The sequence below is a fragment of the Oryctolagus cuniculus genome, chromosome 14, assembly GCF_051225735.1.
Source record: "Oryctolagus cuniculus isolate XC-2025 breed Fujian yellow rabbit chromosome 14, ASM5122573v1, whole genome shotgun sequence".
Classification (NCBI taxonomy): Eukaryota; Metazoa; Chordata; class Mammalia; order Lagomorpha; family Leporidae; genus Oryctolagus; species Oryctolagus cuniculus.
Window position 1 is genome coordinate 7,439,224 of NC_142880.1, and position 19,045 is coordinate 7,458,268.

The 19,045-nt window shown below is 42.1% G+C and overlaps 1 protein-coding gene across 2 annotated transcripts in view; it reads right to left on the reverse strand.

Moving 5' to 3' along the window:
* EDIL3 (EGF like and discoidin domains 3) overlaps positions 1–19,045 on the reverse strand; it is a 490,113-nt gene that overhangs the window by 310,405 nt on the left and 160,663 nt on the right. Inside the window, exon 3 of one of the 2 annotated variants that reach the window (XM_008261919.5) lies at positions 580–609. The exons of the other annotated variant lie outside the window; for it this stretch is intronic. Coding sequence (XP_008260141.3) covers positions 580–609 — 30 coding nt within the window. The remainder of the gene's footprint in view (positions 1–579; positions 610–19,045) is intronic. 2 annotated transcript variants of the gene reach the window in all.

Here is a 19,045-nt window from a genome sequence, read left to right on the forward strand (position 1 = left end):
ATCCTGGTCCTCAGCATGGTGATGCAGACAGGTGTGGGACCTTCCAGAGGTGGAGCTTAGTGGCAGGTCCTTGAGTCACTGGGCACACAGGAGGGACTCGGGGTTCCTGTGGGACCCTGGTGAGCACTCACAAGAGGGTGTACAGACGCGGAAGGCCAGCTCCTCCACTCTCTGGATTGCTGTCTCATCACGTGATCTGCATTGCTGCAGTCAAGATTCCACCTGCTGTGATGTGAAGCAGCCCAGGGGTCCTTGCTGAAGCCAGGGCCCTGCTGGTTGAACTTTCAGCCTCCCAAACTTATAGCTAAATCAACCTCTTTTCTTTATAAAGGACTCAATCTCAGGCATTCTCTTACAGCAATGGGAAATGGACACATACAATTTAACTTCGATTATTTCTTTTTTCATTCCAAACACTTAACCAACATCATCAGGTTAGACACAGCATAGTAAGACCAAGCAACAAAACAAGATAAATAAAACGGTGCCAGCTTTCTGGTTTAAATTCACAGAGCTGAATCTCCATTATTAAAGGCATTAAATTGAAAAGCAATAATCTTTACGACATGGGAACTTTACCTGCTGAAGTTGGCTCTTCTTCATCTGATGCTGTGAAAGGGGAAAAGAGGTAATGAAGAAGGAGGAGAGGGAGATGGAGGAGAAGTGGGGGAGAGAAGGGGAGACGAAGGGACAAGAAAGAGGAGGAGGAGAGGGAGAGAAAGAGAAAGATTGAAGTGAGCAGAAATATATTTCACATTTCCAAACAATGCGTACAAGCACCTTACTTGTAATTTTGTGTACACATTAGAAATCTGTCACTATCTAATGACAGGTTGTTGACCATATATATATATATATATATGTATATATATATATACATACATACATATAAATTCATGTACTCCTATACTTTAAAATACAGTAATTTATCAGAACAGAATAATCATTCCTGAATTTTACTGTTTTCTCCCTTTAAAAACAGGATCGATCTTATTTCTTGAAAATTACTATAAATAGTTTGTTTTAAAATATAAATTAGATGAAAATCATTGCTCTTCCATTAACAAAGAAAAATCAAAAGGTATCGGTGGTCAATCACTTGTTCCATGAGACAGGGGTTATTAAATCTCAGGGTGACACTGAATCACTCTGGGTTTTTGCTACTGTTGAATATTGGCCCTCCCCCTCCCTCTCCCCCTCCCCTATTCTCCTCCTAGCTCTCTTCCCTCTCCCTCCCCACTTCCCCAGCACACAGACACACACATACACATGCACACACAACACAGCAGTGACGACTCTGTGGTAGGACACAGGGACCCATGTGTACAGGGTAACCCCAGGGTCTTGGACTCAACTGTTCTTCAGCCCTCACAGGTATAAACGTGACGATTACAAAAGGGGAAGCCATAATTGAAAACACAATGCTATCCCACAGCAATGGTTCACAACCCCTGAGGTACCTTACGGTGCCCAACTCTAGGCTGTACCTCAAGCCAATTAAGTCACCATCTCTTCAAATGATACTAGCTTGTAGCCAGGGTTGATATTACCGGGCAATACCCCTATAAGTTAATGTGAACTCTGACTCTCTAAACTGTGTTGACTCCTGTTCTGAAGCATAGAAATGCTGAAGGGCAGCGAGACCCCTCGGGCACTCACCCACTGCTGTGTGTATGTGAGGCATGCAGCATGACGCACACGGGACTGAAAAAGGGTTTATCTGGAAACTTCACAGTTCCGCCCACAGCTTGCCTGTTCACCTGACAGCTGCAGACAAGCCCTGGGAGGAGCTGTCTCTTATCCGTGCACAGTGCAGTTCACCCGGACTATGACTGTTGAATCATACGGCACTAGCCAGTCCCATTTCACTTGATTCGTGATGTTTTAAAGTAAAAATCCCCTCGGCTAAGGTGCTTAGAAAGGAACTCTGTTTCTAGCTGGTTCCTTCACCACAGTCTCAGCGTGCAGCCAGGGAGTGGCCTCCGCTCTCTGCTGTTCAGGTTGCAACCGCACAGAGCACACACCAGACAAGCCTACATTGTGTCCTGACAATATTTCCCTCTCACACTGTTTGGCTTGTCTCCTTGGCACGTAAGGAAATGAAGAGAGCAAACACAGTTGGCATGTGTGGCTTGGGGAACATAAATATTTAAAAGCTGCTTGCTGCTTTATCGTGTCCAAAATGGATCGTAACACGTTCAAGGAGGAGAATTGCAGGGAGCTTCCAGGAATTCCCTTTTAGGGAAAGATCGCAGGGGCTCGCAGCAATGCTGACTTGGATGGGTCATGTGTAAACAAACTCTGGAGGTCCAAATGGAAAAAGACAGCCGCACACGCTCTGTGCAGGCACTGGACGTGTCTGAAATCATTCAATTTACAAAGCAAAGGATGAGACAGAATTACTCTGAATGTACAGAGGATGACACAGGGGCTCAGAGTGGTCTCAGGTCAGTTCGAATTTGAGCTCATGTCAGAGTGACTTTAAATCCAAACTCCTACGATGCATTACTGTCTCACAAAGCACAGATTCTCTCTACTTACACAGAAAGGGCAAAAGGAAGCTAACAAAGAGGTTACTGAAATTTAGCCAGTGCTGCCTACAGGTGTCAGATCACAGAGGAGGGCTGGCCAAATCTCTGATGCTGTTAGTTGTCTTACGCATAAGGAAAAAAGAAAACTCAGGCAAGCTCGGCGGGGCAGAAATCCCTTCACAACAGAGTTCTTTCCTGGAAACTGCTTCATGTTTCCTGTGATCCAAGGATGGGAAGAGGCAGGTGAGATGCTGACTACGTAGAGAAAGAGAGCAAGCACCCTAAGGAAGTGATGTTTAAAGAGAAGAGAATGGAAGTGTGAAGATTTAATTCCCCCATCATATACCATACGTGAGGAGTTTTAGGAAGGATCTAGAGACCACGGAAATAATGGCAATTCCAAAATTACAGGAGTCACGGTACTTAGAACCTTAGAGAATCAACCCCTGCTTTGCAAGCAGTACCCTGGCCTACACCTGGCCTTACAACACCTGAAAGCATCGTTGTCCCAAATGAACAGCGCTGGCACCTGCAGCTACACAGCGGTGCAGAGTTCTCCGCCCATGCAACATCTGCTCCGTGGTGCCAGCTTGCACTGGTGGTAATTCACTGTCCTAGCTCTCCCCCTGGCAAAGACAGCCGGGGCGGCTAACTGTATTATGGAACGCAGCCTTGCGAACTGTCAACAGGTGGCAACTGGAGCCCAGGGTAGTCAACCTCAAAGTGGGCACTTGCAGCCTAGTTAGTGCCATTTCAGTGCAACGAGTATTACAGAAGGGGCTGTCGCCCCGCCAAATGAGCCTTCGTCTTCCTATCTGCTTCTTGGAAGCCACTAAATCAGTACTGGAAAAATCATGGGATTGTCTGCCACAAGCAGGCCCCTCTAATTTGGACATTAAAACACGTTTGTGAGGCAGGGATTGTGCTACAGTGGGAGAAGCCACCACTTGGCACACCCTCTTCCCATATTAGGGTGCAGATTCAAGTCCAGGCTCCTCACTGCTGAATCAGCTTTCTGCTAATGCCACCTTGGAGGCAGCAAGCGATGGCTCAAGTACTTGGATCCCTGCCAACCACGTGGGAGACCCAGCATGGGTTTCAGTGGGCACGAACCAGTGAGCCATTTCTCTCTCACGCAAACTCTTTGAAGTAGATGAAAATATTTTTTTTAAAAAAATTTAAAGGCACATGCGCCTAACAAAAAGCAAGTAAACAAGCTAACATAACTGTGCAGTTGTGCAGTGAGCCTTTAGAAGGATGTAGTGACGTGATGGTGGCATGAGGAGAACCGTCGGTAAGGAAACGCGTCTGAGTAACCTAAGTGTAGTCCTGTCACGCATGACAGAGTCACCCTGGGTCTACAGGATGGGCATTGCGGGTGTCAGCCCAGGCTTGTGCATGCTGACTAAGCTCAGCACGTGTGAAGAGCCACGGCAGGAAGTCAGGGGGCTTTGCTGCTTCACCCTCTTGGCATGCTCCCTCCTTGATCACGTCTGCGGGGACCACCGGGGATCAACACGGATGCCTTTGGAGGAGACGACTCCTGACTCCGTCGGATTTAATGAGCAGGCCGGGATCTCGGAAGGAACCGCACTCGGTGCCCTCCCCTGGTTCACAGGTGTTGGTCTAGGTCAACCACTGAGTTAGCCCTGGGAATCTGTGGGGGATGAAACCTGCAGATGCTCCAGCCCTTTCTGTAAAATGATGTCCAAGGCACACATTACCATGCACTCTCCCTACACTTTGTCATCTCTGTATTACTTATAATATCTAATACAATGCAAATGCTGTTTTACTTTTATTATTTTTAATTTTTTTTGACAGGCAGAGTTAGACAGTGAGAGAGTGAGAGAGAGAGAGAGAGAGAGAGAGGCAGAAAGGTCTTCCTTCCGTTGGTTCACCCCCTAAGTGGCCGCTATGGCCAGCATGTTGCAGCCAGCACGCTGCACTGATCAGAAGCCAGGAGCCAGGTGCTTCCTCCTGGTCTCCCATGCGGGTGCAGGGCCCAAGGACCTGGGCCATCCTCCACTGCCCTCCCGGGCCACAGCAGAGAGCTGGACAGGAAGAGAGGCAACCGGGACAGAATCCGGCGCCCCAACCGGGACCGGTGTGCCTGCGCCGCAGGCGGAGGATTAGCCTACTGAGCCGCAGCGCTGGCTATTATTTTTAATTTTTGAAGGCTTATTTAATTATTTGAAAGGCAGAGTTACAGAGTAGGGAGAATGAGAGAGAGAGAGGATAGGCCAAAGCCAAGAGCCTGGAACTACATCTGCCTCTTCTACGTGAGTGAAGGGGGCCCAAGTGCTCCCTCCCAGGCACATTAGCAGGGAGCTTCTTTGGACTCAGACTGGTGCTCATACAGGATGCCAGTGTTGCAGGCAGCAGCTTAACCTGCTGCACCGCACCGCAGGCCTCAAATGCTACTTTTAAACATCTGCAATATTCCACTGGTTAGGGAGTGATAAGAAACCTACTGTACGTGTTAAGTACAGATGTATGTTTTTGATACTCTGGATCCACGCACCATTGGTTGAGTACACAGATGCAGAACTAAGACATGAAGGGCTGAGTATGTGACCAGTTCAGGGGCAATGATTTGGCAGAGGCTTGGACATGCTTGGGAAGGGAGGCTCCGCGTTCTATCTAGAAGGCGTCTGGAAGTAACACCCTTTCTGTCCTTTAGACACGTGACTAGGAACCCTGGAGCCCCGAAGGCAGCTGGCAAACAGCTTGCAGCCAAGATGGGAGCCCCTTGGGAGGCCAGCCGATCCTGTTCAAAGGCAGGATGCAGAGACAGAAGGAAATTAGATTCTCAATGATTTTGCTCTGCCACGGAATCGTCTCACCCACAAATCCCGACCCACCTTGCGCTTCCAGGCCTGGGGAAAGAGGCATTCACACTACTGTCTATAGAGCTTGAGCAGTCCTTTCTCTGATTTGCAGCTAAGTGGCCTTCTGCTATAGCCCTTGGTTTTGTGGCTCCTTGTAAAATGCATCAGGACGCACAAGGAATAAACTCTCTGAGGCCACCGAGCCAGGAAATGAAGAAGTCCGAGATGCATTTCTGTGCTTCATTTACCCAGGGTCTCACCCCACGCTTTGATACAACATTTACACCTACACCCTTGATCCCGTGTTTTCAGGTCAGTGTGGCAACGTCCGTGCTCCAACCTGGGGTGGTGCTACAGGGAGGAGAAGGTGTCAGAAAGACCCCTCCTGTACTTCCTTTGCCTCATGCTGCTCCCTTTTGCCTCAGGTATCAACTGTGAAGAACAACAAGGCAGTGGGCAAGACATGACCCTGATTTCCAGCCAGTACTAAGCACACAGCCTTCCTCACTGGACAGAGGTCCGGCCCACGGGCCACAGAAGGTCCTCACAATCTTCCGGTCTTGCCCTGCCAAAGGCGATCGCAGCTGGAAATCGAAATTCAATAAATTTGTAATAGGCTGGTTTTAAGTTGATAATTTTGCATGGCCCATGAATGATGTGATCAATATCTAGTCGATCCTTGGCAGAAAGAAAAAGTTCCGCATCTCTGCTGGTCTGTGTGTGTGTGTGGGGGGGGGGGGGGTTGGTGGTGGTGGAATGGGCTGTGAATTACCCTGATACTAAGACCCATGGAACAGAGTCTAGCCTCCTTATCCTCACCTTGTCTCAACTATTCTTACCTCTTCTGTTTTTGTCTATTTTATGCTTGAGCATTTTAAGTCAACTTTGCAACATGGATATTCCCCCTGTTCAATACAGTCATGGGCCCAATATGAGCCATTATCAGAGAGGAACAGCTCACTATGAAATATAAAAAGCTCATTTCTTAGCATGCTATAACCTACTTTATACAAGGAAGTTACTCGGCTTATAGTAACTTACTGATCATTTCCTTGACTATATCATAAGTTTAGTTAACTATGCACCAAGGATGCTTTGCAAGTATATAATTAACTATGTAATAATTATTTCCATAAGCAAAACAGTAAGGAATGTATATTACTGTACCTTGACAATATTTTAGAATGTTTTTATTCGATTGCACTGAAGCAAGAATAAAATGATGACATTTGCATATGATTATTTATGCCCACCCAGATGGCAAATGTTGTAAAGATGTGTGTGTGTGTGCACACGTGGATATAGCATTGCAAAGACAAAGAAGAGTAAACTATCACTTCAAATTCATGAATTCAGTCTTTGAGCAGGTTGTGGAACTGCTCTTGGATGTGTGTGAGAGAGAGAGAGAGAGAGAGAGAGAGAGAGGTGTTGTTGGTGTGTCTGGTCTGGGTTTGGTTGCTGTTTTATTTTTTGTACTGGCCAATGACTCCAGGGGGACATGATGAAGGCCTGAACAATGACTATGCCCAACTGCTTTCCTGGGAAAGTATGACAAAGGACGGCCACCCTCTCCTGGCCAACATGTCAGTGTTTAATGGAAGCACTTCTGCAATCTCAGAGCTGTGGGGTATTGGGGTCCCAGTGACATGCAGCAGACCTTCGGGAGTGACTGGCATAGGGAATATTCCGAGCATCTAAACATCTCTATTCTGTCTGCCTTCTACATGCACTTGGATTCCTGCGCTATGTTCAGAATATGGCATCTATTTCAGGACAGCTGATCATATATAACCCATAAACACGTCATGTCCCTATGCAGCCCGGGTGCCTATTTTTTTCGTCCCTCCCATTAGACTAGGACTCTCATGAGGGAAGGGGCAGGGGTGTGCCTTTGTTTTTCTCACCATTTCATCTGCAGTTCTTAGAATAGTGTAAGGACTCAGTAAATACACAAGAGAAAAGACAAGACAGATGGACAGATGTTTAACACAAGGCTCTGTGTCAATCAAGGAAGCTCTCAGTTGCTTCATTATGCAGTATCACTAAATTTGGCCAAGGGAAAGATTTAGATCTTAACCTCTGATTTAATGCATGCATCTATACACAGTTAGAGCCGTCACTTATATAACTCTTGGTAGAGAAAGAGATTCTGTCTCTTGAGATAGGAGGGAACAGGAACAGTGACAGGACAGACAATGCTGCTGAACTACCGTTTGATCATCTCACGGAAAATTAAATCTACAATTTTTAAACTAACTTAATAAGCATCAAGGTGTAGTGTATTAATTACCTAGTTCCAATAATAATACAACCAGCAAATACCCTATTTGTAGGTGTGATACAGCTCACAAGGGTTTCACAAGCTATTTATACAGCAAAGAATTTTAACAACAATAAGCTGTGCACTTGAGATCTCATTTCAGAAAGAGGCTCACATGAGGAAAATAAGAAAGAATGGATGCAAGCTTTGGTTCATGTTTTTTCCCACTGAGTAAACACACACACACACAGAGTCACTCACACACACACACACTCACTCACACATACACACACACATTCATACATACACATACACACACTCACTCACACACACACTCACTTACACATACACACATTGTCTAAAAGCAAGCAAGAGTATTGTGATGCTAGGAAGTAATACAATATACATGTATCAGGCAGTATTAAACACAAACCTTAAGGAGCATAACTGGGACACATTTTCCTACATATGGGGGATTAATGATCTTTTATCTAGATGATAAAAGGACATATATTCACGTTATTTTGTGTATTCAATTGTCAACTATTGTTTATTCAATGTTCCCTCTCTCCCTATACAAATTCATCCCATCCCTGTCAGCTGAATTCACGTCTCACCCCTCCAATTCTTGAGCATTTATTTCCCGTAGTTACATGCTTACAATTATATTACTGTTTAAACTGGAACCTAAAGCCACTTCTACACAAAATAGCATAGGAGATTTTTCCAGTCTTATTTCTCAGGTTGGATATTATCCTTCTTTCAAGGGCATAGTTATGCCTTAATCTTGTGTGCACACATAATTGGTACTGAGTAAATATTTTTGGATAGCTATCCAGTTTTAGCGATGAGAAAATAAAGTTCAGTAAGAGACTTTAATGACAGTTTTTACATCGTTACCTATGTAAAATAAAGATGGGGCAGCTGGCATACCATACAGGCGACAGTTCAAGTCCCAGCTGCTCCACTTCCAATCCAGCTTCCTGCTAATGTGCCTGGGAAGGAAGTGGAAGATGGCCCAAGTGCTGGGGGCCCTGCACCCACATGGGAAACCCAGAAGAAGCTCTTGGTTCCTGGCTTCAGCCTGGCCCAGACCTAGCCATTGTGGCCATATTGCAGAGTGAGCCAGCAGATGGAATATCTCTCTCTCTGTATCAATCATTGTGTCTCTGTAACTCTTACAAATAAATCAATAAATTTTTTTAAAAAAAATAGAAGCTACACCTATGTGTCCTAAGAAAATTCATGCAAACAAGAAACTTGCAAGGGATACAGCAGATCTAGAGTTAATATAAATAAATGATTTCTTAGACTTATTCATTTTCAAATTAATAAATCCATATATTTTTAAAAATTAATGGATAGAAGGAATAAAAATTTAATAGCGTGAATGCCGTTTAATGTGACTGTAGAAGCCACGAAGCTGAGGCCATCTGCCCACTCTAGTGAACTTCAGGTTTATTTCAGAACACTTGACAGAGGGAAGCTGATACCATCAGGTCATGTTCTATGGATTTCTGCTTTGTTTTTGTGTAGAAGACTTCTCACTTCAACCCCAATTCATAAGTCTGGACAAATGAGCTAATCTAAAAAGCAAATCTGTTAAAACCAAAAGAACAAAAAAACAAAAATAATGGATAGATCAGCAATATCGGCACAAACTTCAATGGCAGCATCCATTTAAGAAAACCGCAGAATCACTGCACATAAATTGTTAATGCTAGAAGAGAGGCAGTGATTAGAATGTTGGAGAAAACTCCCTTGTACAAGAGCCTAAGGTCTGCCTCTGAAAACAGAAATTACCAACCAAAAATTCACCACAAATGGAATCTTGAAGAAAATTTAAACATCAGAATAATACTCACCTATATACTAATAATTTATTTATAACATAAACAGAGATTATATATGATGTTCCATAACCTGCTTTTTATTTTTAATTCGTTTATGCATTGTGCCATGTCAATATAATCAGCAAACATGGAAAGTACAGAATAATGCTTTATTTTATGAATACAGTAAAATATGTTTAACTAAGTCTTCAGTGAATGCCACTTGGATAGATTCCAAGATTCCTCTCTTACAAATAATTTTGCAATGAATAACCAGATTTTATTTGAGTCATGGTAGAATCATTAAACAAAAAAAATGTATTATCCAATAATTTAATTAAAGAAACAAGTATAATCTTTAATATGAATTATTCATTTTCTGCAAACAAGGTTTTTAAATGATTCTCTTTTATGCCATCAGCTTACCTTTTTTTTTTTATTTAGTAAATATAAGTTTCCAAAGTACAGTTTATGGATTACAATGGCTTCCCCCCATCCATAATTTCCCTCCCACTTGCACCCCTCCCATCTCCCGCTTCTTCTCCCATTCCATTCATATCAAGATTCATTTGCAATTATCCTTATATACAGAAGATCGATTCAGTATATATTAAGTAAAGATTTCATCAGTTTGCAACCACACAGAAACACAAAGTGTAAAAATACTGTTTCAGTACTAGTTATAGCATTACTTCACATTGGACAACACATTAAGGACAGATCCCACATGAGAAGTAACTACACAGTGACTCGTGTTGTTGACTTAACAATTTGACACTCTTGTTTATGGCGTCAGAAATCTCCCTAGGCTCTAGTCATGAGTTGCCAAGGCTATGGAAGCCTTTTGGTTTCACCGACCTCGATCTTATTCTGACAGGGTCATAGTCAAAGTGGAAGTTCTCTCCTCCCTTCAGAGAAAGGTACCTCCTTCTTTGATGGCCCCGTTCCTTCCACTGGGATCTCACTCGCAGAGATCTTTGACTTAGGTCTTCTTTTTTTTTTCCCCCAGAGTGTCTTGGCTTTCCATGCCTAAAATACTCTCATGGGCTCTTCAGCCAGATCTGAATGCCTTTAGGGCTGATTCTGAGGCCAGAGTGCTATTTAGAACATCTGCCATTCTATGAGTCTGCTGTGCATCCCGCTTCCCATGATGGATCATTCTCTCCCTTTTTGATTCTATCAGTTAGTATTCGCAGACACTAGTCTTGTTTGTGTGACCTTTGACTCTTAGACCTATCAGTGTGATCAATTGTGAACTGAAATTGATCACTTGGACTAGTGAGATGGCATTGGTACATGCCACCTTGATGGGATTGTACTGGAATCCCCTGGAACGTTTATAACTCCACCCTTTGGGGCAAGTCCGATTGAGCATGTCCCAAATTGTACATCTCCTCCCTATCTTATTCCCACTCTTATATTTAACAGGGATCACTTTTCAGTTAAAATTTAAACACCTAAGAATAACTGTGTGTTAATTACAGAGTTCAACCAATAGTACTAAAACAAAAAAAAAATACTAAAATGGATAAAGTATTACATTGTACATCAACAGTGAGGACAAGAGCTGATCAAGTCACTGTTTCTCATAGTGTCCATTTCACTTCAACAGGTTTCCCCTTTGGTGCTCAGTTAGTTGTCGCTGATCAGGGAGAACATATGATATTTTTCCCTTTGTGCCTGGATTAATTCACTCAGCATAATGTTTTCCAGATTCCTCCATCTTGTTGCAAATGACCAGGTTTCCTTGTTTTTGACTGCTATATAGTATTCTATAGAATACATGTCCCATAATTTCTTTATCCTGTTGATGGGCATTTGGGTTGGTTCCAGGTCTTAGCTATTGTGAATTGAGCTGCAATAAACGTTCAGGTGAAGATAGCTTGTTTGTTTGCCAATTTCATTTCCTTTGGGTAAATTCCAAGGAGTGGGATGGCTGGGTTGTATGGTAGGGTTATATTCAGATTTCTGAGGAATCTACAGACTGACTTCCATAGTGGCTTAACCAATTTGCATTCCCACCAACAATGGGTTAGTGTCCCTTTTTCCCCGCATCGTCTCCAGCATCTATTGTTGGTAGATTTCTGAATGTGAGCCATTCTAACCAGGGTGAGGTGAAACCTCATTGTGGTTTTGATTTGCATTTCCCTGATTGCTAGTGATCTTGAACATTTTTTCATGTGTCTGTTGGCCCTTTGGATTTCCTCTTTTGAAAAATGTCTATTGAGGTCCTTGGCCCATCTCTTAAATGGGTTGTTTGTTTTGATGTTGTGGAGTTTCTTGACTTCGTTGTAGATTCTTGTTATCAACCCTTTATCAGTTGCGTAGTTTGCAAATATTTTTTCCATTCTGTCGGTTGCCTCTTCATTTTCCTGACTGTATCTTTTGAAGTACAAAACTTCTCAATTTGATGCAATCCCAATAGTTCATTTTGGCTTTGACTGCCTGTGTTTCTGGGGTCTTTTCCAAGAAGTCTTTGCCAGTACCTATATCTTGCAGGGTTTCTCCAATGCTCTCTAATAATTTGATGGTGTCAGGTCTTAGATTTAAGTCTTTATTCTATGTTGAGTGAATTTTTGTGTAAGGTGAAAGGTAGGGGTCTTGCTTCATGATTCTGCACGTGGAAATCCAATTTTCCCAGCACTGTTTATTGAATAGATTGTCCTTACTCCAGGGATTGGTTTTGGATCCTTGATCAAATATAAGTTGGCTGTAGATGTTTGGATTGATTTCTGGTGTTTCAATTCTGTTCCATTGGTCTATCCATCTGTTTCTGTACCAGTACCATGCTGTTTTGATTACAACTGCCCTGTAGTATGTCCTGAAATCTGGTATTGTGTTGACTCCAGGTTTGTTTTTATTGTATAAGATTGCTTTAGCTATTCGAGGTCTCCTGTGTCTCCATATAAATTTCAGCATCATTTTTTCTAGATCTGAGAAGAAGGTCTTCGGTTTCTTGATTGGTATTGCATTGAATGTATAAATTGCTTTTGGGAGAATGGACATTTTGATGATATTGATTCTTCCAATCCATGAACATGGAAGTTTTTCCATTTTTTGGTATCCTCTTCTATTTCTTTAAGGTTTTGTAATTTTCATCGTAGAGATCTTTAACTTCCTTGGTTAAGTTTATTCCAAGGTATTTGATTGTTTTTGTAGCTATTGTGAATGGGATTCATCTTAGAAGTTCTTCCCCAGACGTGGCATTGCCTGTGTATACAAAGGCTGTTGATTTTTGTGCATTGATTTTATATCCTGCTACTTTGCCAAACTCTTCTATGAGTTCCAATAGTCTCTTAATAGAGTTCTTTGGGTCCCCTAAATAAAGAATCATATCATCTGCAAAGAGGGATAGTTTGACTTCTTCCTTCCCAATTTGTATCCCTTTAATTTCTTTTTCTTGCCTAATAGCTCTGGCTGAAACTTTGAGAACTATATTGAATAGCAGTGGTGAGAGTGGGCATCCCTGTCTGGTACCAGATCTCAGTGGAAATGCTTCCAACTTTTCCCCATTCAATAGGATGTTGGCTGTGGGTTTTTCATAAATTGCTTTGATTGTATTCAGGAATGTTCCTTCCAAACCCAGTTTGCTTAGAGTTTTCATCATGAAAGCGTGTTGTATTTTATCAAATGCTTTCTCGGCATCTATTGAGATAATCATATGGTTTTTCTTCTGCAGTCTGTTAATGTGGTGTATCACATTGATTGATTTGTGAATATTGAACCATCCCTGCATACCAGGGATAAATCCCACTTGGACTGGGTGGATGATCTTTCTGATGTGTTGTTGCATTCTATTGGCGAGAATTTTATTGATGATTTTTGCATCTATGTTCATCAGGGATATTGGTCTGTAATTCTCTTTCAATGCTGCATCTTTTTCCAGCTTAGGAATTAAGGTGATGCTGGCCTTTGTAGAAAGAATTTGGGAGGATTCCCTCTTTTTCGATTGTTCTGAATAGTTTGAGAAGAATTGGAGTGAGTTCTTCTTTAAATGTCTGGTAGAATTCAGCAGTGAATTCATCTGGTCCTGGGCTTTTCTTTGTTGGGAGGGCCTTTATTACTGTTTCAATTTCTGTCTCAGTTATGGGTCTGTTTAGGTTTTCTATGTCTTCCTGGTTCAATTTAGGTAGGTTGCAAGTGTCCAGGAATCTATCCATTTCTGATAGGTTTCCCTGTTTGCTGGCATACAAGTCCTTGTAGTAATTTCTGATGATTCATTTTATTTCTGTGGTGTTTGTTGTTACGTTTCCTTTTTCATCTCTGATTTTATTGATTTGGGTCTTTTCTCTTCTTTTTTTAGTTAGTTGGGCCAGTGGGGTGTCAATTTTGTTTATTTTTTTCAAAAACCCAGCTCCTCTTTTGGCTGATTTTTTGTAATTTTTTTTTTGGATTCAATCCTGTTGGTTTCTTCTCTGATTTTAATTATTTCTCTTCTCCTACTAGATTTGGGTCTGGTTTGCTGCAGATTTTCTAGATCCTTGAGATGAACTGAAAGCTCATCTATTTGGTGCCTTTCCAATTTCTTGATGTAGGCACCTATTGATATAAACTTTCCTCTAAACACTGCTTTTGCTGCGTCCCATAAGTTTTGGTATTTTGTGCTGTTATCCTCATTTTCTTCCAAAAAATTTTTGATTTCACTTTTAATTTCTTCTATGACCCATTGTTCATTCAGGAGCATGTTGTTCAATCTCCATGCAGTTGCATATGCTCTAGGGGTTCCTGAGTTGCTAATTTCCAACTTCATTCCTTTATGGTCTGAGAAGCTGCATGATATGATTCTAATTCTTTTTAATTTGCTGAGACTTGCTTTATGGCCTAGTATGTGGTCAATCCTAGAGAAGGTTCCATGTACTGCTGAGGAGAATGTGAATTCTTCAAGTGTAGGATGAAAAGTTCTGTAGATATCTGTTACATCCATTTGGGCTATAGTGCCGTGTAAATCTACTGTCTCGTTGTTTATCTTCTGTCCTGTTGATCTGTCTATTTCTGAAAGTGGAGTATTGAAGTCCCCCAGTATTATTGTATTGGGGTCTAAGTCTCCCTTTAAGTCCCTTAACAAATTTCTTAAATAAACTGGTGCTCTGTAATTAGGTGCATATACATTGATAATCGTCATATCTTCCTGTTGAATTGATCCCTTAATCATTATATAGTGCCCTTCTTTGTGTCTCTTAACAGTTTTTGTGTTAAAGTTTATGTTGTCCAATATTAAGATGGCTATGCCCGCTCTTTTTTCATTTCTGTTGGCATGGAATATCTTTTTCCAACCTTTCACTTTCAATCTGTATGCATCTTCATTGGAAAGATGTGTTTCTTGTAAGCACCAAATAGATGGGTTTTGTTCCTTAACCCAGTCAGCCAAACGGTGTCTTTTAACTGAAGAATTCAGACCATTAACGTTCAATGTTACTATTGATAAGTAGTAACTTTGCCCTGCCATTTGCCAAAGATATTTTCTAATATATGTTTTGAACTTCCTGTGATCTTTTGCTGTGAGGTTTCCTTCTTTTACCTTCTTTCATATTGATGACCGTGTTTCCATGTTTCTGTGTGTAGCACATCTTTAAGCATCTTTTGCAGGGCTGGGCGAGTGGCGACAAATTCTTTCAATTTCTGTTTGCTGTGAAAGGTCTTTATTTCACCTTCATTCACAAATGAGAGCTTTGCAGGTTATAATATTCTGGGCTGGCAGTTTCTCTCTCTTAGTACCTGGGCTATATCTCGCCATTCCCTCCTAGCTTGTAGGGTTTCTGATGAGAAGTCAGCTGTGAGTCTAATTGGAGATCCTCTGAGAGTAATCTGACGTTTCTCTCTTGCACATTTTAGGATCTTTTCATTATGTTTCACTGTGGTGACTTTAATTACAACGTATTGTGGTGAGGATCTCTTTTGGTCGTGTTTATTAGGGGTTCTGTGAGCTTCCTGTACTAGGACTTCTCTGTCCTTCTCCAAACCTGGGAAATTTTCTCACTAAAAAGGCCTTCTAATCCTTTCTCCCTCTCCATGCCTTCAGGAACTCCTAGAACCCGAATGTTGTTTTTTTTTCAATAGTATCGTGTACATTCCCAACAATATTTTTTAGATTTCTAATTTCCTCTTCTTTTCTTTGGTTTGACTGTATACTTTCCTGTGCTTTGTCTTCTAATTCCGATATTCTCTCTTCTGCTTCACCCATTCTGTTTTTAAGACTCTCTAATGTGTTTGTCATTTGATCTATTGAATTCTTCACTTCATTATGATTTCTCGTCACTATCACAGTTTCCTGTTCTACTAGTTGTTTCATTTCATTTTGATTACTCCTTAATATTTCATTTTTGCATGAGAGATTTTCTATCTTGTCCATTTAGGATCTCTGTAGTTCAAGAATTTGTTTTAGAGAACTTCTTAATGTTCTTATCAATTGTTTGAGAACCACTTCTTGCATTTCTTCTATCTCATCATCTTCATAATCTTGAATTGGGGTGTCTTTTCCATTTGTGGGCATCATAGTGTCTTCCTTGTTCTTGTTACCTCAGTTTCTGCATTTGTTGTTTGTCATTGTGGAGATATTCTTTGGTTTCTTTCCTGTGGTGCTTTTTCTTGTTATACTGTGACTCTAGATTAAGTGGACTGTCTGCTTTTGATGGATCCTTAGAGGCTGTGATGGGTGTGGCCAGAGAGCTCTGTTTGGTTCTTCAGGGTTAAGGGTGTGCCAAAGGTGCCTCACGCAGATTGTTCTCTCTCGTTTTTTTTTTTTATTCAGTTGGGAAGTAATTCCACACAGCTGAGTGGAATTGAGGGTAGTTGATGTATGAAATCTGGCCCCTGTGGGTATTGGTCTGCTCTACTCCTGGGACCATACACAGAGTTTATGCAGACCTCAGTGTGGTCTCAAATTTCTCCGCAGTCTCTCACCGGGTTGCCAAGGTTACCAAATTTGTGTACTCGGTGAGTTCTCCCCCCCCCCCCCCAGATTTTAACAGTCTCAGTTTGTTAGCTCCACACTTTCACTAGGTCCTAACCTCCTGTTATTTCTCCCGACCAGAATCAGGTTTTTCTGCTTGGCTAATGGCGGGCACTGCTTTACATACGTAAAATGGCACCTGCTCTTTGTCTTGCTTGGCTTTGTAAGGTGAGTGGAGAGAGAGGCTAGTGTCCATGCTGGTTCCCCTTATTTATTCATTTTGTTTCTCTCCTCCAGTCAGCCTGGTGAACTTTCCCCAGTGGGGCTTCAGGCCTCATTCCCTCTAGGCTCTTTCTGCCTTTTCCCACCAATGTCTAGGGCTACGAAGGTTTTTGTGTCACCTCCCCTTCCAGCACTGGTGTACAGACTCTGCAGCTGGGCTTCCACGCGGTGGGTGACCTTGCTCTCCCCATAGATCCTCCGTGTCACATCCACTAGATCCGGAAGAGTTTCCTCTGCAATTTTTTCCTGAACCTTTTCCTGAGGCTACAGTAACTCCACTTTTATTAAACTATCTTTTCCCGGACTATCGGTGTGCACCCTCACTGTTCCGCCATCTTGGCTCCGCCCCCCATCAGCTTACCTTTAGTAACATGCTTCTTAAATGCATTGGACAAAATTTTGTCTTTGATTTTTTCCTGTAAAAGTTGCTCTATTGTGTAGGTTACTACCAGTGGAAATCAAGTAAGCTTCAAATGTCCCATATCCAAAAAGCACAAGACACGGAGAAGTGCTTCTGCAGAAGCAGCCTTGGACCAACAGGTGCTCCTGCCTGTCACCCCCATTTAAGGGCACAGGGGGATGGGAGCGATGGTTGAAGAGACCATGGTTGCTCTAATTGCCACCTAATGATCCCATGAAAGTTAAACCTGTGCTTTCAAAGTAACTCAAAGAGCATCAAGCTATAGCTTGTTCAATAGAGTCATTAGTCTAGAACCACTAAGCAGATTTAGGGTTGAACACTGAATATTCTGCACCTTCTGGGAGACAAGTTCCATACAATTTTAATGACTTTTAAGGTAAGCGGTGACTAACTGAAGTCAGGAAATTATCTCACTACAAGGTCTTTCCACATAATATGTGTGAGTGTGTGCACACAAGCAACTAGGTAATACATTTACAGTTATTTCAAACATGGTATTTTTAAAACTGTTTTGAAATCTGAAGTTTTTCAGTAAAATCTCATTCCCTTTTCAATTCTTATTTTCCAAAGAAGAATTCAAACATTTTATGGTGGCTTTGAAAGGATGAGTTCACATTTAACTTAATCAAAATATCTTTTGAAACTCAAGAGATAAAGGAGTGAAAAAAAAAAGTGAGCATGCTAACTTGAAGAGAGTTGAGAGATTTCTGCTGAATCTGTTTCTTTTGGTCAAGGGGAATTTTTTTATGTAGTTTTTACTCTTTCCAAGGACACTAACCATAAGAGACAAAAGAGGGCTCTGCCACCTGCCTACAGAGCTTAATTATTTAATGCGCCTCTGACTTTTTCAGCAGGGAGTTCATGAATGCTGTAGAGGATTTTTCTGTTTTCTCCTGTCCATTAAAATAGGAGCTACAGTTAAATGCTTTCTTTCTAGAATCATTAGGACTCTCTTGAAAATAAAATGGTCAGTGCATCCACATGACCTCGACAATGTAATGTCCCTGTCTGCAAAACTCTTCTCCCTGGGCTAAGTTTCTCCTTCATTGGAATGTCTTTGAGAAACTCAAAGGATAACAAAGCAGATAGGTCTAACTTTAAGACAATGAGACTCAATAAAGGGGCAGGGCTGTTTGGGGAAATTCTCAAGTCCCATTCTCCATATCTTCTAGGCTGCTCTCAGATTGCGGATGCACAGTGTTAATGTCCACTCTTCCACACCTTCAGCAGCCACTGTAGGAAACAGCCTGCTCAGAAAAGCAGGTTGTAAGCAACTTCTCAAAGAAAAGGGCAAAGTCAAAGTCAAACTTAAAGATCCCTTGGTCCAACTGACCAACCAAAAATCTACCTATTGTTGACAACTTCCATGGGCCAGGGCATCCTCACCTCACAAAGAGACACGTCACACCTCTTTCTCCCAGAGCTCACCTCCAGAAAACAATTAAGCGGCCTTCTGGTTGACAGAGCAGTCATTCACACATTCAGACATCTTTCCTATTCCCCCACAATGATTTCCTTAACAGAGATGAACGTCTCCATTTAATGTCTCACGTTGCACACACCAGGCATCAATAAGTTCACAATTGTTGAGGGCTCTTTAAATACAGCAGAAAGAATGGACACGGTACTCCAGGTGCCATTTAACTAGTACAAAGTACAAGGGCACCACTACTTTCTCACTGAGGCTGCTATATTGCAACCAGCGATCCAACACTGTATTAGCTAATAAAAGAGTAAAGTCTTACTTTTGATTTCCATCCCTCCTTCAGCTCCACATCTTGGACCAATTCCTAGGGCACTGGGAACAAGTTGTCTTCCTCCTGCCTTAGGGCACCATGGGTCAGGGAAAATGAGGGCAAGGCATGGGAAGTAGAGGTGACGCTTGGGTTTGGGGAAGAGGGACAGTAGGACTGGCCTGTGGGCCATGTGAGAGGGTCGTGGCTAGGGGAAAGACCTGCAAAACTCGGAGTCCACGCAGTCTTGAGGCTACTCTTCTAAC